We start from the raw sequence: 23,601 nt of genomic DNA on the forward strand, positions 1-23,601 counted from the left end.
TCATTGTACCAGGCCAAATGTGTGTGCCAAGTTTCATGAGTTTCTGTGCATGTTTAGACCCTCAAAACTGGCGTTGTTTTCTTGGCGAACAGCGCTTAGCCACGCCCACAGCAATTTGCGAAAACTCACAAACTTCGTGTTGTGACATCGTGAAGGCTGAAACCCTCATCTGAGCAAATATGAGGTAGGTCCAGTTAACGTGTTTGGAGAAGAACGAAGAAAATTCGTAAGAAAAAAAATTGACACTAGGTGGCGCTATCAGTAAGCTGAAATATAACTTCGTAGATGTCTTTTGGGCTGGACTCTCATCAAATGTGTGAAATTTTGATAAGATAGGATCATCTTGGTCAAGTTAATGCAGCTTTCATTGTCACGAAAAATCTTCAGACTTTGCGGCACCGTCACGGCCACACCCTTTGGCGAAAAGTTACAATATTCGGTGTGGGGCATGATCAAGAGCTTTTCTGACCAATTTCCAACTGGATCCCTTCAATGAGCTCGGCACAGTAGCTGAAAACGTAAAGTAGGGGTGTGAATTGCCTAGTACCTGACGATTCGATTCGTATCACGATTCACAGGTCACGATTCGATTCGATACCGATTAATCCCGATACGAATGGTCACGATTCGATACCGATTAATCCCGATACGAATTTATAAGTCGATTGTTGCGATTTTTTTCCATTCAAATTTAGAAAATACTATCAGTAAATTTGTACATGTACACATGTACACTGTAAGATTTGTATGAATATATTTATCTAAAACTTGAGGCTTATAACCGTGAGCCACTGTACACAAACAGTTTGCAATCTGTTTCACATTTGAACAGCATTAAAATAAAAATATTAAGGCTTAATGTGCCGTTCATATAACATTCTTCCATGCTCAAGGTGTGAATCCTAAAAAAAAAAAAAAAAAAAAAAAAAAAAAAAAAAAAAAAAAACGATTCTGCCGATTATTGAATCGATTCGAGAATCGCGCGATGTAGTATCGCGATATATCGCCGAATCGATTTTTTTTAACACCCCTAACGTAAAGTATGACATTTATTGTTACCAAGAGGTGGCGCTATATGTAGAACCGAATTTTATCATATAGATGTTTTCAGGCCGTGACTATTTTGAGCTTGAACATGGGAGTTATTAAGCATTTGCTCTTTCTGGACAAATTAAATTTTCAAGGCAATATTTGATGCCCCGCCCCCGTCATATAGTATTTCGAAAAGTCAAGGTTTTTTGCCCACTTGTTGTCTTAGGTCATGCCAAGTTTGAAGTCAATTGAATGAAAAATGTTTGCAAAGTGGGGAAAAGCATGACCACAGTGAATGTGCCAAAATGGGCCAAAATTGGACATTAAAAAATTCACTTCCTGTACATTTTAGCTACATGGTCCCAATTGACTTTTTGTGCATCCCGGGGTGCTACACGTGCTTACCAATTTTCGTAGCTCTAGATCAAACATACCGGGATTGGTTTTTATTTTTCTATGCTAGGGGGCGCTATAGAGTCGCATTGTTATCACAACTTCATAATATAAAATTTTTCGCCGGGCCCAAGGAGTGTGCAAAGTTTGGTGAGTTTTCGGAAATGTTTAGGTCCTCAAAAATGCGATTGTTTACGGATAATAATAATAATAATAATAATAATAATAATAATAATAATAATAATAATTAGAACGAAAAACAATAGGGACCTCGCAGCGGTCGCTGCTCGGGCCCTAATAATAATAATAAGAAGAATAATTTTTACAAAAACAATAGGGACCTCGCAGCGGTCGCTGCTCGGGCCCTAATAATAATAATAATAATCCGATCGAAAAACAATCGGGACCTCGCAGCGGTACTGCTCGGGCCCTAATAATAATAATAATAATAATAATAATAATAATAATAATAATAATCCGATCGAAAAACAATAGGGACCTCGCAGCGGTAGCTGCTTGGGCCCTAATAATAATAATTTTTACAAAAACAATAGGGACCTCGCAGCGGTCGCTGCTCGGGCCCTAATAAGAATTCCTTCAAAAACAATAGGGCCTCGCAGCGGTACCGCCGCCGGTGCCGCCGCTGCTCGGGCCCTAATAAAACATTAACACCAATACAATACAGTCACAACAAATCAACATTCTTCCATCCCTACATACGCTTTGATGTTTGATGTTTGAAGCAGTTCTTCGATGAAAGAGGACAGAATCAGCCTCCTTTTAACAGTTGATCAGAGACGTGATCTCAGCATGCATGACGTCACACACGTTTGCTACAAGCTAAGTTTGCTTATAAGCTAGCTCATAAACAAGCAGCTGCTGCGTTCGCGATGAGCACCATACACACAAAAAAGAATGGTCCAATTTTCCAGTCCCATCCAAACTGCCTCTCCTCCAAGCGTCGAACCTCCATCCACTCCACGACCCGCGTATACCACCGCGCCCACCGGCGACATTCGCGTCCTCAGCTCCACCGCCATCCATCCTAGCTAACCGGCGTAGACTGTCCAGTGGCGCTGACTTTTCCTCCGAGCAGAAGGGCTGTGAAAAATGCTGCCTGTTTCCTGGCGCAAAAAACACAAGCGGCCCGCAGGTGCACGGTGGAGCAGTCGGACTGCCCCGACACTCCCCCATCAGAAACGGTGCCGGTGCAGGCATGCGGCTCAATGAGCGCAACCGCCAGACACCGACACTGTCCCTCAAGGAATATCACGGCGATAACGCCGAGAACAGTCCCCTCCATAAGCGCCATCCATCCAGCTCACCAGCGCAGACTGTCCAGCAGCGACAACTTCTCCTCCGTGCAGAGAGGGGCTGTGAAAAATGCTGCCTGTCTCCTGGCGCAAAAGACACAAGCCACTAGGGGTGTGAATTGCCTCGTACCTGACGATTCGATACGTATCACGATTCATAGGTCACGATTCGATTCGATACCGTTTAATCCCGATATGAATATAGAAGTCGATTGTTTGTTGTGATTTTTTTTTTTTTTTTACTCAATTTTAGAAAATACTAATCAGTAAACTTGTAGATGTACACTGTAAGATTTGTATCATAATGCATTATGTATTGATCTGAAATTTCCGTTTTATAACTTTTAACAAACAGGTTGTAACCTTTTTCATGTTAAAACAGCATTGAAATAAAATATTAAGGCTTAATGTTCCATTAATATAACATTCTTCCATGCTTAAGGTATGAAAGTTAGACATTTTGTTGAATATTTTTCCATCAAAAATGGATATTAAAAAATCGATTCGGCTGCCTATTGAATCGATTCGAGAATTGCGTGCTGTAGTATAGCGATATATTGCCGAATCGATTTTTTTTTAACACCCCTTACAAGCCACCCACAGGTGCCCAGTGGGGAAGTCGGATGGCCCCGACACTCCCCCAACAGAAACAGTGCTCGTGCAGGCATGCCGCTGAATGGGCGCAGCCGCCGGGCACCGACACCGTCCCGCGAGGAATATTACGGCCAAACCGCCGAGAACAGTCCAGTCCAAATCGGGTCCAAACAAAAGACGAAACGCCACATGACCAGAAGATAGACAAAGACGGCTGCTGTAGCTCACAGCGCCATCAACAAACCGCCAAAACAAGAGAGTCGCCAGACACATCGGCGCACGCCATCTTGTCGAGGCAAAAAAATAAATAAATAAATAATTCTAGTATTGTTCCGATACCGATACTGGTATCGGCATTAAAACAGATTACAAACAGATACTGCATTAAAACAGTGGTATCGGTATCGGTGAGTACTCACAAGTAACATGCCAATACCATTAATTCCAACTCCAATATAGGATTTTGGATGCAGCATATTGTGTCTTGCTCGTGCACGACATTCACTGATATGTAACATGTTCACTGCATGCTGATCTAAGATATCCTATTGGCCCTTGAATGCTCTGAACCAATGGCAGGACAGCTTTTTCATGTTGAGGAAAAAAACAAACAAAACAAAAAAAAAACAGGTACATACATAGGTATGGTATGGGTATTGGCCGATACTGCAAAGCTGGGTATCGGTATCGGTGGCCAAAAAACGGTATCGGAACAACACTACTAATTTCCATCATTTAAACGTGACATTCAAAACGTTCAACTCTTAATTTACATCATTTAAACATGACATTGAAAAAAAGTCCATTAGCTACTTGATCCTTCTAACGTTATTCCATTTTGTACCTGATTCTTCAAACCTTACCCCATTAGTTTTTCTGCACTAATTTTGTAATTTATTCACAGATTCACACTATTCAAACTTTTAATTTATTAGCCGAATCTTTTAAAATGTTTTATTTTGAAAAGTGACCGGATTCTCTCTGTTTACGACGCACTCTTGACGTATGTCAAGACGAACGGACGTGGTCACCGTAATGCGGCCGCACGGACTTCGTGCCTTTCGTGTACGGAAATCTGCACCCACCAGACACCGCCAGACCACAAGATCACGGGGGTTCACGCTGGAGAGTTGAGTTCACCCAATAACAACCGTGTATAGTGTATCATTTGAATTCAAGGACGCATCTGTTGAGGAAGGACGCATCTGTACTTGCTCCTGCTATCGCTTGTGAATCTAACTACTTGTTGATTTTTGCAATGGGATTTTTAACTACATTGTTGCAGAATGCCTGGCAGAAAAAGAGCTGACGAGAATGAGGAGATAAAATCTTCTCTTAAAAAACTGGAATGGTTGCCGAAATACTTGAAATCAAGAAGATCATTGAGCCACTTTTTCAGGAAATACAGCAATTGAAGACAGAGACACAGGAAAAAGATCGACGCATTGTTGCCTTGGAACAAAAAGTGGATGATTTGGAACAAAATCTTCGTATCAACAATGTGATAGTCACCGGTATCAAGATCAAGCCGCGCCGTGGCCCTTTGAGAGCTGCGGCTAGCACGAGCATGGAAGATTCTGACCAATTTTCAGGGAACGAGACAGTGGAACAGCAAGTGACACGTCAACTCAGAGATTTGGGATTAACTGTTGATCCTGCGCACATTCAGATGTGCTTTTCGCTTCCAACTGGAGGGACACGACCACCGGCAGTTCTGATCAGGTTTATTGACAGAAAGAAAAAGATTGCTCTTCTGAGAGACCGTCACAAGATTCGTGGTAAACATGTCTACATCAACGAAAACCTCACCAAACGAAATGCTGACATCGCCAAAAAGGCACGACAAATGAGAAAGAATGCACTTATCGAAAGCACGTGGACAAAAGATTGCCGAATTTTTATTCAAACTAAAGATAACTCTGATCAACTAAAAACACGAATCGTGAAAGGAGCTGAGGAATTGGCAGCGCTTGAGAGACAACAGTAATTCACAATATCACGACAACAACATCACTAATTACCCAAAGCTGGAGTTGTATATGATTACTTGCTGACTTTGCCAAGGCTAACCCCGGGTTTTCACCGGTTGCGGCGTGCCGCAGGCCTTCCGCAAGGATAGACCTATTTTCTATTTTTGCCGGACGCCGCAGCGGTAGGCCTCCGGCAAATGGCAAGCTAGCACAAAACACATCGAGCGGGACAGGAAGACCGAGGCAGTTTCAAAATAAATTTCCGGTTACCTTTCAGAATAAAACACTCGCCAGCTCCTATTTCGCAAGTTTTTCAGCAAAACGTGACGTGGGCGTCGCCGGGCCATGTGCTCATTCACGGTTTAGACACCAGCGAACATGGACGAGGAGAGGTTTATATTGGAGGTGGAAAACCACAAAATAATATATGACACGGCACATCCTTTTTATAAGGACTGTAATGTATTGTGAGTTTGATGTTCGCGATTGCTTGTTGTGCCCGTCTCGCTTGCCGTACTGAGCGGCAGCCGGACGGGGAAGACAGAAATAAAGAGTGGACCCGCACTGACCCGACTCTCGTTATTAATATACTTTACAAGGACAACCAAAAAAAGGATGCTGCATGGAATCTCATAGCAGAAGAAGAAGAAAAGGTTAAATCAAAAGAAGTCCACCTCTCTTTCTGCTTCTCTGTTGAGCACAGACATTCTGTATGTTTGTCGTTGTGAAATGCCACATGATCGCGCGCGCGCGGTCCCGCGAGACACGTTGGGAAGTGGGCGGCGACGGAGCTGCCAGACCGCAGCTGTGCGGAGCCGGTGTGGATTGACAAAAAAATTGACCCGTCCGGAGCACGCAGTCAAGACCAGTGTTGCCGGTAACGCGTTACTTAGTAACGCGTTACTCCAAAAATTTGCTTTCTAAAGTAACTAATAGTCTAACGCGTTACTTTATTCTACAAAGTAGTCTGATTAAAGTTACTGTCCAGAGATTTAATGCGTTACTCCACATTTTCATGAAGAAGGCAAACTATCTCACTGTTGTAACAGTCACAATCAACTGCTGCTAACTACGAAGATGAGGCAGAAGTCATTGATCACCACACTGAATTCAGCCATGGTCTGGTCATGAATGGTTTGCACATTCAAAACAAAAGTGATGATACTTTTACTACTAGTTTTATTAACCAACAGGCACACAACGCAACAAAAGTGTGCATTATGGACCTTAAAAGTGGTAAAAAAATATAATTTATTTCCATCCTCAACTGGTCCGTGAAGCATTATGGGACGAGGTCGTCTCCGCCCTCTCGCCAGGGGGAGTGACGTCAGACAAGTCACGTTTTCAGTAGGGGTGGAACAAAAAAACGATTCGACCGAACCATCGTTCGTCAAGGGGAGCTAAACGACCGTATCGGTTGCGAGTGAGCCTTTATGGTTTTCATAACAATAGCAAGAGTTCTGCGCCGTGCTCTACTTGTTTTGTTTACATTTCAGTAGCATCACCATTCAAGCTACTTCCGTGTTTCCGTGCTCGCGACACGGCGCGCGCGCGCGCAACGAGTGACAACATACAAATGGAGACAGTTAGCAGAAGCCGGTGCCGTACATCTCGGTATTTCCCATTGCTATCGAGTCCTCTCGGTGCACTTGTATGTCCCGGGCCGGCGTTGGTACTGCGCGCGAGCCAAAAAGAATAACTCCCGTGACGATCCAATGCATGGATTCAAACGACACAGGTATGTCCCACAGCCAACACACCAGCTATGCTAAAAGCACACTGCAAGTATCTCATTTCTCAGTTTGTGGCTCCCTGTCAATGTCTACAACTCGCATGAGCAGCAGATAGGAGAACTGAGACGTGCCCGCGATTACGTCATCAAACTCAAAATGAACGACAGCCCAAAAAACAAAATATAAACAGTAGTGATTCTGTGGCCATCATCGTGTCTCAGATTAAAAAAACAAAAAAAAGATGTCATACATTAACCAAAAATGAATGTGATGGCAAAAGAAAAACAAAAATTGTTAAAAACAAAAATTGTTGATTAAAAAGGGAAATGAACTTTTGGAAATATTTTTGCATATATTAAGTGGTTAAAATGTGTTTGATAGATTTATTGTTCCATAAGGTGGCTTCATATTTCTTTTGGCTGGACGGTAGGTTTATTTCAGGTCTTAAATGTATGTTTCTGAAATACTTCACAATGTGCACATATTCTGTTTAATTGTGTTGGTGTCTCTCTAAAGGTTAAATATTTATATTTAACATTAAATTATCTACCTTTTGTTTTCCTGATCCTTATTTTGAAGAGAAAAAAACAAACAAACCAAAAAACAATTATAACTGTCAATAACTACTAATAAATATTTAAACTGATACATGTGTACACACTGGAATAGCGGAACAAACAAACAGAGGAATTTAGGGGATTTTCATTTTCAACCTGGATAGATTTTTATTTTTTGTTTTATAAAAAGTATTTACGTTACAAGAAGTCAAGAGAGACTGCCTATTTTGTTTTTCATAAAAAAAAACTTTATTTTCATGTTAAAAATGCACTTTCAATAAAGTATTTGGAACTCCGTTTCTACTGCATTATTTTTATGTTGAGATGGTGTTATCGGCAGCTGCTGAAAGTAACTAAAAAAGTAACTTTTAATCTAACTTAGTTACTTTTAAAATCAAGTAATCAGTAACGCAATTTAGTTACTTTTAAAACCAAGTAATCAGTAAAGTAACTAAGTTACTTTTTCAAGGTAACTGTGGCAACACTGGTCAAGACGCACCGCACCGCAACCGCACCGCAACCGCATCCGGTGAAAACCCGGGGTAACTCTTGTTTATACACCTGCATTGATAACATGTATTGCTGTTCCCGTTTTAATGTAAATATTGTCTGGCTCGAATTCCGTTTGGACATTTGTTATAACAGTCAAGGCTACATGATAAGGCTGTATTGTGGCTACAATGAATCCGCTGTGAATACGCAAAATGGGGTTGGTGGTCTGGTTCCTGGAATGCAGCTGGCGTGGGCCACTCTGCTGGGTGAGCTAGGCTGGGCAGCGCACAGGAGTCATCAGATCTACAACGTGCTAGCAACCAGTGGTGCTACCTGACCAGAATCAAGGTTGAAATTGCTTGAATCGCAATGGGCAGAATGCAAGCCCATCTACTCTTCTGGAAAGCACAACATGTGTGAAAGCTGATCCGAGGTCAGCGAAGATGCTACTGGTGAAAGAGAAGAATTGCGCTTGCCTTGGCTGCTCGCCTGGCGGGGTGGGCCTGCTGGCGGCGTCTGGGGACCGACTCACCAGTTCCAAATGACTGGGACTAGCCACAATCTACCCACGGACATTCAAGTTGAACTGAGCGAGCAGTGTCTGGGATAGAATGGGATGGATAACGATAAAAATTAATGACTATTCTAAATAATGTATATGATTGATGCGTTATAGTAATGGGTCGATGGGGATGGGTCTCGAATACGTTTCGGCTTCTACTCGTCAGCCCTTCTTTCGGATGTCAATGTTGCAAATGATGTGATGTGATTGATGTAAGCTGTAATGTGTCCGAAAAGAAAAAATGAATAAACTAAAACTAAACTATTGTCCTATTTGCAAACAATAGCCACGCTTGCCTGTTGTTACATCAATATGCTTTTTGGACATTATTTAAGGGACTTCTACCATGGGTAAGTACGTTGTCTGTTTAAATAGTGTTATTTTGTCATGTTTAATTTATTCTGAGCTCATTTTTGTCTTAAATGTCCAACTCGTGTCATGCTATGTAATTAGCTAGCTTCGCCGCCCCCCCCCCCCCCCCCCAAAAAAAAAAACAAAAACAAAAAAAACTTCCTGTCTATTTTAGGGTGCACATATCAAAGAGGTTTTCGTTCATCTGAATGTGCTACAGGTGCCACACAAATTTCGTAGCCGTAGGACAATCGTAGCGGGACAGGGATCCGTTAAACCTATGTAGGGGGCGCTACGGAGCCATTTTTCTGTTATCACCACTCCCCCCCACCCACCACCACCACTACCGCCGCCTCAGCTGAGTTGCCAGTCCGCGAAAGTTGTGGACTTGTATGAACCGGTCCGTGGTGGAAAAAAGATTAGGGACCACTGGTCTAGAGGATGGCTGGTGTCAATGCTGCAAAGCTAATTTCAGGGCATCTTCAATACACAGTGCTACCACCAAACATAAATCGTCTCTGCCTCCTCTCTCCTGGGCCGATTCTTAGCCTTCTGTTCTATAGCCTACTATCTATTACTTTTGTTTTATGATATGCAGCAAGTACTGGCTACACCTGGCTGGAAATGTGATTACATTTTGAAGGAATACGCACCATTCTGTTTGAGTTCCTCTAAGTTGTCTGGGTTACGGGCTAGTTGAAAGATCATTGTGGCTCCCCTGATCTTTTCTTGGATGTCCTCATAAAGCAGCTCCAAATACTCATCAATGTTGTTGATGCTCGCCTCCTCATTGAGCTAAAAAGAAAGAGAAGTTCATTATCTAGACTGGAAAGGTCTGTCATTGTACAAACCCAATTTCAATGAAGTTGGGACGTTGTATTAAACAAATGAAAACAGAATATAATTTGAAAACCATTTTCAACCTACATTTAAAAGTGTATTCAAGGATCTTCTCAAAAAGTAGAAGCCAAACATCCGTTTGTCACTTTTTAAAAAATGCGCATGGTACACATCCTATCAGCTCTCCTGCTCGTCCGCGGGGGTGGGGCATGGGGCGGGTGTGCATGCTCAGCTAAGAACGAGCACGCACAAGGTCGTTACGGCAGATTGATTGACGGGATTGAGAACCAATTGTTAAGATGATCCACCCGGAAGAGGGAAAGTATGGAGTTAAATTAGGGTCAAAAGTTTTGTACTTGAAAAAATAAAACTTGAAACTGAAAATTGTTATGTTGATCTTGAATTTCACAAAATATAAAAAGGTATTCAAAATAAAAATAAGCATGTGAAAAGTTTTTTCGGGTCAAAATTAATTTTGATTCACTTCGGTCCTGCCTTTCAATAAATTATTTATTTTCATTTTTTTCTTCCATATATATTTTGAAATTTGAGGTCTTATTTTTTTCAGTTGCATGTTTTTTTCTTTTCAGATTCAGATCTTATTTTTTGGGGTTTCAACACATTTTTTCAGTTTCAAAACTTTTTGTTTCACTTTCAAATCGTTTTTCACTTTCAGATCTTTTTTTTTTTTTCAGTTTCAAGTCTTTTATTTTTTTTTTCCAGTTTCAGACTTTTGACCCGAATGTTACGTGGGGGCGTGGTGTCAACTGAGCGGGGCGTGGAATCATGAGTGACAGCTGCACAAAAGCGCTTTGGAAACACCCCCCAGTGACAGTGCGTTCAGGGAACGTAGGAATTAAAAGAACGCTTAACTCAACATATATATACCATATTCGTGTGATTGGCAGCATATGAATTAATGCCAGTGACAAAATTCCACTTGAAAGTCTGTTTTAACATATTTTTTGGCGTGACGCATTATAAATGGGGGACTTTGTCAAAACTGAGCTAACGTTAGCATGAAGTATCGGCCACAAGCAAGCACTGCGTTGTAAACAACTGAGGTAAATAGCCACCTTTTCTTTTTATGCGGTCAAGTCCGCCGCACTTCATTTTTTTCTGTTCGCCCTTATGTAGGATTTACGTTAGTGTGCTCGAAGAGGCGCTTTCACGGAGACATTCGCTGGTACGGAGAACGACGTCCGCTTTTCAAAATAAAGGATCGGTTTTCAAAAATAAAATTCAATTCAAACGCAGTTTAAAAGATGTTTGTTTTTATTATTATTATTAACAGTTTAAAATATGTTTCATTATAACACAGTACCAATTCACATTTCACTGGGAATGCACTCTTCTGGGGTGATATTGAGCAATAACATTGATATGTACAATATGAAGTTAATTTAAAATGAAGGAAAGGTTGAAATGGAGAAAAAAAAAGAGGTGTGTGTCATTGAGCAGACATTTCACTATGAGCCAGTACTAATTTGGGGCCAATAGGTCACATGACCTAGAAGCTATTAAGCAAAAATGCTAATATTTATAGAAAGGTGTGCATCATCTATCAGACATGCCACTATGATGCAGCATTGTTTTGGGGTGTCAATAGGTCACATGGTCTGGTCCGCAGGGTGTCCGGGCTCTCGCTCAAGAGCTCGGCAATCAGGGAGGGACTCAGAGTTGAGCCGCTGCTCCACCGCATCGAGAGGAGATGGTTGAGGTGTCTCAGCCATCTGTCTACGATGCCAACTGGACGCCTCCCTGGAGAGGTGTTCCGGGCACGTCCCAACGGCGGGAGGCCACGGGGATGACCCAGGACACACTGAAGACACTATATCTCTCAGCTGGCCTGGGAACACCTTGGGATCCCGCCTAAGAAGCTAGATGAAGTGGCTGGGGAGAGAGAAGTCTGGGCTTCATTGTTAAAGCTGGTGCGATAAGTGGTAGAACATGGATGGATGGATGGGATAGGTTTTTGGGAAATATGAGCATTTTTGCTTAATAGCTTCTAGGTCATGTGACCTATTGGCCCCAAATTAGTACTGGCTCAGAGTGAAATGTCTGCTCAATGACACACACACACCTCTTTTTTTTTTCTCCATTTCAACCTTTCCTTCATTTTAAATTAACTTAATATTAAGTTATTATTTGGAAACAATCAATGTTATTGCTCAATATCACCCCAGAAGAGTGCATTCCCAGTAAAATGTGAATTGGTACTGTGTTATAGTGAAACATATTTTAAACTGTTAATAATAATAATAAAAACAAACATCTTTTAAACTGCGTTTGAATTGAATTTTATTTTTGAAAACCGATCCTTTATTTTGAAAAGCGGAAGTCGTTCTCCATGAAAGCGTCTATTCGAGCACACTAATTGCCGACATCGACATCGGACATATTAGACGCTTAAACGTCGCTGTTGTACGGCAAACCTGGCACAACCTATTGCTACTAGACCGTAAATGGTGCTCAGTACTGTCTAAAACAGACTTTGAAGCGAAATTTTGTCACTGATATCAATTCACATGCTGCCAAACACACGAATATGGTGTATATATGTTGAGTTAAGAGTTCTTTTAATTCCTACGTTAAAACGATTTGAAAGTGAAAAAAAAGTTTTGAAACTGAAAAAATGTGTTGAAACCCAAAAAAATAAGATCTGAATCTGAAAAGAAAAAAACATGCAACTGAAAAAAATAAGACCTCAAATGTCAAAATATATATGGAAGTAAAAATTGAAAATAAATAATTTATTCAAAGGCAGGACCGAAGTGAATCAAAATTAATTTTGACCCGAAAAAACTTTTCACATGCTTATTTTTATTTGGAATACCTTTTTATATTTTGTGAAATTCAAGATCAACACAACAATTTTCAGTTTCAAGTTTTATTTTTTCAAGTACAAAACTTTTGACCCTAATTTAACTCCATAGGAAAGACAAAAGATTCTTGAATACACCTTTAATTGAATACACTACAAAGACAGGGTTATTTATTTTGTTCAGAGATAAACTTTGTTTTTAGCAAAAAAAGCATAAACTATTTTTTTTTTATTTGATCATTTTATGACTTTTAACACGTTCCAGAAAAGTTGGGATAGGGTTATGTTTACCACTAGCCTGGTTTACATGGAGCCATGTATTCCGATGAGACTGAATCCGAACGGTCAAATGGAATGAAAATGCTCCATATAAACACCTCAATCGGAATGAAAAGGCTGAACCCGAATAGAATTTCATTCGGAATCAGAGGGTTGGCAAATTCCTTTCGTCATTCCGAACAAGCGTCACGTATACAACTTCATTCGGAATGGAGAGGCCGCGTGCCGCAACGCGCATGCTCTGTCTGGACGCAAATGCGTCATGACAATCGCTTCCACCCACTAAAATGGTGGCGTCTCCCAGAGCTTGTGTGCGAGGGGGGAACTTTTTAACTCTTTTCCTGCTGTTAACGTTAATTGACGTGAATGTAAATCCCAACGAGGACCGCCATTAACGTTAATTGACGTCATCTAGTTTTTTTTTTTCTCCTTCTTCCCGCTCAATGGGCAGCGTAACATCTTGAGCAGCTCTGGTTTCATGAATGAGCTGGGGAAAAAAACAAACACTCGGTATGGCCAGCAGATGGCAGAACTGTATCTCTTTTCAATGGTATCCCGTGAATCAAATGTCATGACAACATGGAGCATCTTAGGAAATAAAAAACGTTTTCAAGGATGTCGTGAATGATCAAAGTGTTTATCCCATTAAAAATCATTCACAGAGCGTCACTAAACAAAAAATATTAGTTATCAAAGTCACTGTTGTGCAGAAAATGTATCTTTTCACAAAAAGCTTCTTTTCTCATTTTTTTTCTTGGTGCCACCCAAACTACCTATTTTCAAATGTTGATTACTAAAGAGCGGAATAAGGTAGAATCACACTTTTTTTTTCTGTAACTGTTTCTTTATTGAACATACAAGCATTTCAACAGACAACATATACATAAAGTTATAGGTTTTGTTTTTTTTGTTTTTTTTATATACACAATATTCCCCCCAAAAAATGTAACAAATGGGTGAAAGGATTAAAATATATTCCATATTTAAATACCTAATAATTCCTCATGTCTTTTACTCAAAAACGTATCCTTTCCTTGAACAGCAGCAATGTTAACCAATTTTTCCTTATCCACAGTATAGTATAAGTTCACTAAATACAATAGCCCTAAGGGAATTTAAACAATAAAATAAAATACAGTACAAAAACAAAACAAAAAAAAACAATAGAACATTTAACACCACAACATTTTAACTTCTGTAGCCAAACACTGGGGTTTCCCCTGTTAAGATCAAACAAAATCCCATCCTATTACTCCTGTATAGTCTTTCCTCTTTTCCAAATTTTTTCAAATTTGTCCACTTGCCGTCTCAAAGTAAATGTTAATTTTTCCATCCCATAGATATTGTACATCACTTCTACCCAATCCTCTGCCCTGGGTGCTTCCTTCTTCATCCATTTTCTTGTTATCGCCTTTTTACTCGCCACCAACATTATTTTATATATATATTCATCTCCAAATCTGGAAAAAGCGATTCCAGGTTTCCCCAAGTATAGTGCCTTGAATGTAGGTGGAAAATCTACCAACAGTATTTTATCCATGTGTGTCTTCAAGTCATGCCAGTAGTTGTGAATAGAGGGGCACTCCCCAAACACGTGATAATGGTTAGCTGTTTCTGCCCCACATATTCGCCAACACTTTGTGTCCCGATATGTTGTCTGTGATGGTGTCCTGAAGAATCTTGCAATATTTTTCCACCCATGTTCTCTCCAAGTTAGTGAACAAGTTGTACTCCACTGCTGTTCATTTATCTCTTCCCATTCATCCTCTGATATGGTTGTATTTGCCTGCCTTTCCCATTTCTCCTTTATATACAATGTGTCATTACCCTTTAAATCTTCAATTCCCTTATATAGCTTAGAGATGAGTTGTTTCCCTAACCTAGACTCATATGCTAAAGTGCTTAATAAGATCCAAACCTCTTCCCTCCAGGATCACCCCCCTTATTTGTTTTATATAATGCCGTAATTGTAAATATCTGTACTGATCCACATTAGATAAATCATACTGGTTTTTCAACTCTTGAAAGCTTTTAATGTCCTGCTCCCAAACTATTTTAGGTCCCCTTATCCAATTTTTAAAACCAGTGTCGGTTTTGTTTGGAACAAATTCCGAATCATATCCAATCCATCTCAATAGTCTACTCTGGGTTCCCAACTGACCCTTGGCTAGCAATCCAAACCATATCTTAAGTGACACTTCCAACCATGGGTTTGCACCCTCTTTAATATGTTTTCTCAAATCCTTATCCCCAATTATAGCTTGAATTGGGACACCCTCTGATGTGCTAGCCTCAATATCTTTCCATCGAGCCGAGTAAGAAGGGTTGTACACATTCAACGTCTTTAGTTGTGCCGCCTGATAGTAGCTCTCAAACAACAAGGGAGTGCAACCCATCCTTTCTTTTTAGGTAATTGTAACGTTCTATACCTGATCCTCGGCTTCTGCCCCAGCCAAATAATCCTCGAAATCATTTTATCCCATTTACTAAATTCCTCTCTTGTTACTTCCACCGGCAGGCTCTGAAACAGGGAAAAAGCCTTGGAAGCACATTGATTTTAAATTACCTCTACTCTTTGTATTAAACTCATATAAGGTATCAGATTCCATCTAGAAAGATCATGTCTAATTTTTCTAATCAACGGATCAAAGTTAGTCGATTTCAGCCGTTCTAGCTTCCGTGGCAGACTAACCCCCAAATATTTTATTTCTTCAGATTTCCAATTTATCTTATATTTATCCCTAATCTCATGAGTCGGTCTGTAGTTGAAAGTGATAACCTGGGTTTTTTTGTATATTAATTTTATAACCGGAGAGATGCCCATATTCTTCCAGTGTTGACATGAGCACCGGGAAAGACGTTTCTGGGCTGGTCAAGTGAAGTGGTACATCATCCGCGAATAGAGCTATTTTTTGTTCTCCTCCCCCCACATCTACCCCAGTTATCATTTCCTTTTGTTTTATCAAATTACTTAAAGGCTCTAGAAAAATGGCAAAGAGAAGGGGACTCGCCGCACATCCTTGTCGGCAGCCTCGTTGCAATATGATAGAATTTGATAGACTACCGTTAATCTTAATTCTGGCTGTTGGGGTATTATACAAGGCTTGTATAACCTTAATGAAGACCCAGTGGAACCGAAACTGTTCTAGCACTTGATAGAGGAAATCCCATCGGACAGAATCAAAGGCCTTTTCCGCATCTAATCCTGCCACTACCGCCTCATTTTGATCTTTTAGAATATCATGTAATATGTGGAGGGTACGTCTAATATTATCCTGTGTCTGTCTTTGTTTTATAAAACCCGTCTGGTCTAAATGTATTATGTCAGGTAAAATTTTTTATAGTCGTCTAGCTATAATGGATGTGAACAATCTATATTCTAGATTAAGAACACTAATGGGCCTATAATTTGAGCATTCCTGACCATCTTTTCCCTCCTTCGGGATCACTGAAATAACAGCTTCTCTCCATGAATAAGGGACTTCTGCCCCCTTCATCACCCAGTTGAACGCTTTATGTAGAAGTGGCATCAGTGTACCCCTTAATGATTTATACCACTCCGCATTATACCCATCTGATCCGGGAGATTTATTGGGTTTAAGAATTGAAATTGCTTTGTTTATTTCCTCCACCGTAATTTCGGCTATTAGTGCCTCATTCTGTTCTCTCGTCACTTGGGGTAAGTTCAAGTCCTTTAAAAAATGTTCCATCTGAATTTGATTACATGCTCTTGGTTGAGCATATAAATTTGTATAATAACTTTCAAAACATTTCTGTATTTCCTCAGTTTTATTCACTGTCAACCTCGTGTGTGGGTCCCTTATTTTATAAATTGTATTTTTTGCCTCCTGTTTTTTTAATTTATACGCCAACAATTTTGTTGACTTACCCCCCACCTCATAATAACTTTGCTTTATAAAAAGCAGCTTTTTCTGAATCTCCTGTGCATGAATGTCATTTATCTCTGCTTTCTTCTTTTTAATTTCTTGAATTATGTTCTTCCCCAAACTGTCATGCTCTCTTTCCAGTCGTTCCAAGTCTGATTTTAGGGTATCAAGTTTTAACTGCCTTAATTTTTTCAGATGTACTGATTTAGCTATTAACTTTCCTCTCATCACTGCCTTACTTGCATCCCAGAGCACTGCCGGGGAAACCACCCCATTATCATTTTCCTAATATATTTTTCAAATTCTTTCACAATTTCTTCCTTTTCTTGTCTTTTTAAAATATTTGAATTTAATCACCAAATTGTTGTCTTTTTCTTGCTCACCAAGCGGAATGTTAAATAAAGTGGACTGTTGTCTGATAAATCCATCACTCCTATATCACATTTTTCCACTCTATTCATGTCCTTGGCATACACCATAAAGTAATCAATTCTTGAATATATGTTGTGTGGAAATGAGTGATTTAGCTCCGTCCATACATTGCCCAGTTCAGATAGCAGATCCTTATTTTTTTTACTATTCACACTATTTTGTACTCCTCCTCCTGAGGAGTCCAGCTGCTGGTTTAGACGTTGGTTCCAATCACCTCCAGCAATCAAAATACCCTCTGCGTGTGATGTCATCAAATCAAACAGCTGTTTGTAAAAATTCCACTGTGAGCCTGGAGGCGCATATATATTAAGAAAGGTTATCAGTTCCCCCTCAAGTTACCCATTAACCAAAATGTATCGTCCTTCCTTATCCCCCACAATCAATTCCTTTTCAAATGAAAGCTTCCCTGAAAATAAAATAGCCACCCCTCTCCGGTGCCCTGATTTATATGAGGATGAAAATATTTGATTGTCACCATTTCTCTTAAGCTTAGCATGTTCCTTCTCCGTTAGGTGGGTCTCCTGCAAAAATACCACCCCCGCGCCTTCATTTTTCATTTTGCTCATTATCTTACTTCTTTTTGTTGGATTGAGTACACCATTTACATTATATGAGACTACTCTAATACAGTTTTTGGATGTCATAATTCTCCATTTCAAATTAAGTTTGATTCATTCTCCCTTCTTCCATACCCCCCACCCCCCTTTTGCTACAGAAAATGTGGTAAACAAACAAAAACATAGAACAAGTACATAACAAAAAGTTTACTAAACGAACTTCCTTAAGTGAGGTCTGAATGTTGACCTTCTCTGAGCTCTTGTTTCCAGTCTGCTCTGAGGGATGTCCTCTGCTCCTGGGATGCAGAGGGCCCTCACTTTCTATAATTGACTCGGTCATAGGTGCACGTCAGCTATAGTTTATACTATTCCGACGTCATTCTCTCATGAGGATTATCATTTAACCTTAAACAGTCACAAAAGAAATCGTTCCAACCTTATTTTTAAGTGTCCCGATGTCTTCTGAAAGCTTGCAGTTTCTGTCGATATCCCGTTGGTGGCTCCTGCTGTGTTGTAAACGCATGTTTGTCCTTCATAAAACATGCGGAGTCTTGCCGGAAAAGGGGTCTGGAAGCGGATATTTTTCCCTCGTAGAACTCTCTTCGCCTCCGCGTATTCTTTGCGTCTTTTCAAAATCTCCGGTGCATAATCATGGTCCAGAAATACTTTCCTTCCCTCATATTCGAAGCCTCTTTTCTGCCAAGCGATTTTGATACGTTTTTCTTTACTCCGGTAACTTTGTAGTTTCATCACGATAGATCTCGGCGGGGAATCTTTGGGTGGCTGCAAGACAAGTGCCTGATGTGCTCTTTCAATCTTCATTTCAAACGAAGAGGGAAGGTCCAATTTTTCCCGGAGGAGTTTTTCGACGAAGACTATCATTAATTGAGCGCTCCCCTCAGCTCCTTCTTTCACTCCGTGAATTCGGACGTTTTCGCGACCCACCAATTCAACCATTCTCGTCTCCATCCGCCTCTGTAGCTCCACGAGCTCCGTTGAGGCTTCCTCCAAGTTGTGTGTATGTTCCTCTGCTTCTACAACTCGCTTTTCCACGTCGTCGATTCTATCAATTGTCTTCTTAATTTCGTCCTTAATGTCATGCAAGGTCTCAGAGTTTTCCCGTCGGAACTCTTGTATCTCTCTCAGAATTGTTTCCATGCTTGCCATGTTCTCCACCAATTGTGACTCTTCTGTTTCGTTGGTCGGGCGCGTAGTGCGTTTGGCTTCCACTCCCGCACCCGAAGTTCTGGCTCCGTACTTCCTCTTGCCAATACAACTGTTTTGCCTGTTAGCTTTGTCGGCTCTCCTGTTAGCTTACCACGCTCGTTCCTTTCCTCGAGGGCTAAGTCCACGCTTTTATTTGACGTTCGACTTCTTCCTCTGTTCTTTGACATTGCCCTTACTATGACACTTTTGTATCTTCCTTCAGTTTCTCAAATTGACAGATAGGCGGGCTTTCTTTGTCTCGATGTCGGAGAGTTCACTTCTTACGCTGCCGCCATGTTGGAGTCCAGCCGGAAATCCACACTTTTTTTTTCAAATGAGAGAATGGAATCAAATATTTCATATGGTATCTACCATGCTTATGTTGTCATAGCACACAATATTCTGTTTGCCTTGAAAGATGAGTAAAAATGCTCGAAATTGGCTGGCACTCTTGGGGTTGTCTTTTTTTGATAACTTGTGGCAGTAAAAGAGTTAAGTACTACAAAATGTTGCTTCAATAAAAGTGCCATCCATCCATCCATTTTCTTGACCGCTTATTCCTCACAAGGGCCACGGGGGGTGCTGGAGCCTATCCCAGCTGGCTTTGGGCAGTAGGCGGGAGACACCCTGGACTGGTTGCCAGCCAATCGCAGGGCACACAGAGACAAACAACCATCCACACTCACAAGCACACGTAGGGACAATTTGGAGCGCCCAAATAACCTGCCATGCATGTCTTTGGAACGTGGGAGGAGACCGGAGTAGCCGGAGAAGACCCACGCGGGCACCCAGGAAGGCCAAAGCCTGGACTCGAACCTGTGCCCTCATAACTGTGTATAACTGGAGGCGCTGCCACCATGCTTTGTGACACTAGAGATTGAAGGTGTTTGAAATGCATGTTCTGTTAATTGTTCTGTTAGTGGTTCGATTGTTGTATTGGTTAATGGTGGTGCTTTCTAGTTTGTTGCTAAGTGATGATATAATTTTGCCGTGACATTTGACACGATTGTACATGACATGAGGAAGAATGACTTGCCTGCATTCTGCGAGTTGAAAATGGGTAAGTGAGATTCTCTGCTTACAATAATAAAAGTGTTCACTGTACCTCAGTGTCTTGTGAGCGACACAAAAATAACGAGAATAACATATGCTACACACTTGTTAGTTGCTAATGTTACTGCTATGCAAGCAAAATGGTGCCTTCAGGGTACTTTCACAGCATCAGAACCTTCGGATTTAAGAGTAATTACAGCTAACCTTAGTGTCTCAGGGAGAATCCCCATCTCAAACGATTCATAAAACATATCCAATAGTGGCTGTATCAATTTTTGTTTAAACTTTTTATAGAACTCGACTGGAATTCCGTCCATTCCCGGTGACTCATTCAAACTATCTATATCTTCTTATATTTCGTTGATTGTGAGTGGACTGTACAGTCTCCTTTTGTTTTCCTCTGATAGTGTTCGAAACAGTACCTTTTCAAAAAATGCATTTTGTATTTCTTCAGCATTACATTCTGATTGATATAATAATTTATAAAATGTTCTAAAGGTTTTATTGATCTCCACAGGATCCGAGGTCATATTGCCATCCATTGTTTTAATTAATGCTAGGAATCGCTCTCTCGGCCTGATGTTTTTTTTATCCTCCAAGCCAATAATTTTCCTGCTTTTTCCCTCTGGTCATAAAATCTTTGTTTTGTTCATATTAAACATTTTACTACCTTATCTGTTGTCAATTTATCATATTTAGCCCTCATGACAGTTAGCTTATGCAGTTTTCCATGGTCATTAGTATTATAGAATTCCTTTTCCAGGACCTGAATTTCTTGTTCTAACATTACCTCGCTATTGTATTATTTATTTTGAGTACTTGTATAACTAATTATTTCTCCTCTTATATAAACATTAAAAGCTTCCCACCTTACACTTGCTGTGGATTCTCCCTTGTTGTTTTCAAAATAGTCCTCTATACATTTATCTATAAACTTGACAAATGAGTCATCTTTAAATAAAAAGGTTTGGAATCTCCATTTTTTTGGGTATTCTCCAGCTTTACCTAACTGGAGTCTTATAGAGACTGGTGTGTGATCACTGATTACTGTATCTCCCTGGTGGGACATCCAGTTCGGGAGAAAAAGTTCCCAAAAAATGAAGTGAAATTATTAAAGGCGCAGTCTGCCGGTTTCACTCAGGAAAATACACTTTTTAAATACAGGATTTAAACAAACAAGCTACTTCTCAATTTACAGATCTGGGCTTTTCTTCACGTGTGGGGGTGATTTTGTCCTAAACCCCCACATCCCCAGCCTTTATTTTGCCATTTTGTGTTTGTTTTGTAAACAGTGGGACGTTTCTGTGGAAAGACAGTGTTTACAACCCTCCAGCCAATCGCAGAGCGGAGGGACGAACGTGTCGGCTGCGTGACGTCACTCCCGCGGCAATTTGAAAGCAGGCACGGATTTTTTTTTCTTCACTCACTCATTCACACACGTAAGCTTCTGTGACTGAGTGAGTGAGAAAAAAATAATCGGTGCGTACTTTCAAATTGCCGCGGGAGTGACATCACGCTACCGACACGTTCCCCCGGCCCTGACACACACACCCCTGTTCTGCGATTGGCTGGAGGGGTGTAAACACTAGGGGTGTGCCAAAAAATCGATTCATAAAAGAATCGAGATTCTCATTTATTAATCGAATCGAATCGATATTAATATCCAAAAATTGATTTTATTTAAATTAGAAATGAAGCAGAAGGGGAAAAGGCAGTTGTAGCCCACATGCTGTTTTTGTGGAAAAAGGCACTTACGATACAAAATTAATAAATGATTAAACAAAAAAACAAAAAACAAAAAAGACTCTTTAATGTCTCTATTTGTCATTTTGTCTTGCAAAGCAGACTGGAGTAGATCATTACAATGTTGTGCATATCTGTAAATTGAAGCGGAAATCATTTGTCAATCAAATCATTTTGAATCGAAAATTGTTTGAATCGAGAATCGAAAATCGATTCTGCATCGAATCGTAGACCCAAATATCGTCATCGAATTGAATCATGAGACAGTCAAAAGATTCCCAGCCCTAGTAAACACTGTCTTTCAACAGAAACGTCCCGCTGTTTACAAAACAAACACAAAATGACAAAATAGAGGGGGCGTGGGGGTTTAGGACGAAATCACCACCAAAGATTAACATAAACCCAGCTGAGTAGACTGAGAGAAAGTTAAACTGTGTACATCCTGTATTTAAAAAGTGCATTTTCCTGAGTGAAACCAGCATACTGGGCCTTTAAGTCAAGACTTCATTTTTGGTCAAAGTCGGAGGGCACGGGGTCTCAAGCCCGCGGAGCGGGGCTCCGGAGCCGGATCTCCCGCGAGTGGTGTAGCCGATTTCGCGGCCCTGTTTCTCCGGTCCGGAGGGTCGTGGAGGGCCGGCACCGACACCGTTGGAAAGGAGAGGTCGAGCCGGTTCCGGGGATGTGCAGGTGTGCCTGGTAGGGGTGGGTGTAAATCTGCCCTAGCTGTCTCCGGGTATAGGTAGGTCGGCGTACAATCCCTATATCCGAGTAAGGGAAGGTCGCACGGCGACGAGCCATATACCGTTGGAAAGGTCTCGACAATGCGTTTCCCCCTAGAACGTACGGTTCCGGAGAAATGGTCTGGAGAAGTGGTACCGGGGATCTGGAAAGATTTTTACCCAGGAATGGTGCATCATGAGTGGGATAAAGAAGGTGCCTGGGTTAATCACCAGTTTCTCGGGAACGGAAGGTTGGACAGACACGAGCCATACACCGTTCGAAAGGTCTCGCCGACCCGGTTCCGGGTATATGGCCATGTGGTAATCTTTATATTGCTAGTCATCAAATTGTTATGAAATTCATAACGTCGGTTCGAGTAGACCCCCAGGACCCCGAATGTGAAGGAATTTTTCTCTTATCTTATTCAGGGAAGGAGAAAAAAAATCAAAAGAAAACTGTCCAATTGTCAAAAAAGTGCCAGGATTTCCCTAATTAGGGTTAGGGTAAGGTTTAGGGTTAGGCAATCAGCTGTGATGGTTGAGGTTAGGGTAATGGCCTAGGAAACTTATTGCCGGTGTGTCTGGCAACTCTCTTGTCTTGGCCGTTTGTTGATGGCGGTGTGAGCTACAGCAGCCGTCTTTGTCTTTCTTCTTGTCATGTGGCGTTTCATCTTTTGTGTAGATCCGATTTGGACTGGACTGTTCTCGGCAGTTTAGCCATAATATTCCTCGAGGGACAGTGTCAGTGCCCGGCAACTGCGCCCATTCAGCAGCATCCCAGCACTAGCACTGCTTCTGTTGGAGGAATGTCGGTGCTATCTGACTGCCCCACCGGGCACCTGCGGGTCGCTTGTGTTTGTTGTGCCAGGAAAACAGGCAGCATTTTTCACAGCCCCTTTCTGCTTGGTAGAGAGGTCGGCGCTGATGGACAGTCCACGCTGCTGAGCTGGATGGATGGCGTTTTGAACTGGACTGTTCTCGGCGTTATGGCCATGATATTCCTCGAGTGACAGTGGCGGTTGCGCTCATTCAGCCGCATAACTGCACCGGCACAGTCTCTGATG

The 23,601-nt window shown here is 41.1% G+C and overlaps 1 protein-coding gene across 3 annotated transcripts in view; it reads right to left on the reverse strand.

Annotated features, from left to right (window-relative positions):
• Positions 1 to 23,601, reverse strand: part of kifap3a (kinesin-associated protein 3a) — a 292,502-nt gene that overhangs the window by 189,151 nt on the left and 79,750 nt on the right. For all 3 annotated transcript variants that reach the window (XM_077534647.1, XM_077534648.1, XM_077534649.1), the window contains exon 5: positions 9,651 to 9,792. In XM_077534647.1, coding sequence (XP_077390773.1) covers positions 9,651 to 9,792 — 142 coding nt within the window. The remainder of the gene's footprint in view (positions 1 to 9,650; positions 9,793 to 23,601) is intronic.

The sequence above is a fragment of the Festucalex cinctus genome, chromosome 10 (genome assembly GCF_051991245.1).
Source record: "Festucalex cinctus isolate MCC-2025b chromosome 10, RoL_Fcin_1.0, whole genome shotgun sequence".
In the NCBI taxonomy this organism is placed as follows: domain Eukaryota; kingdom Metazoa; phylum Chordata; class Actinopteri; order Syngnathiformes; family Syngnathidae; genus Festucalex; species Festucalex cinctus.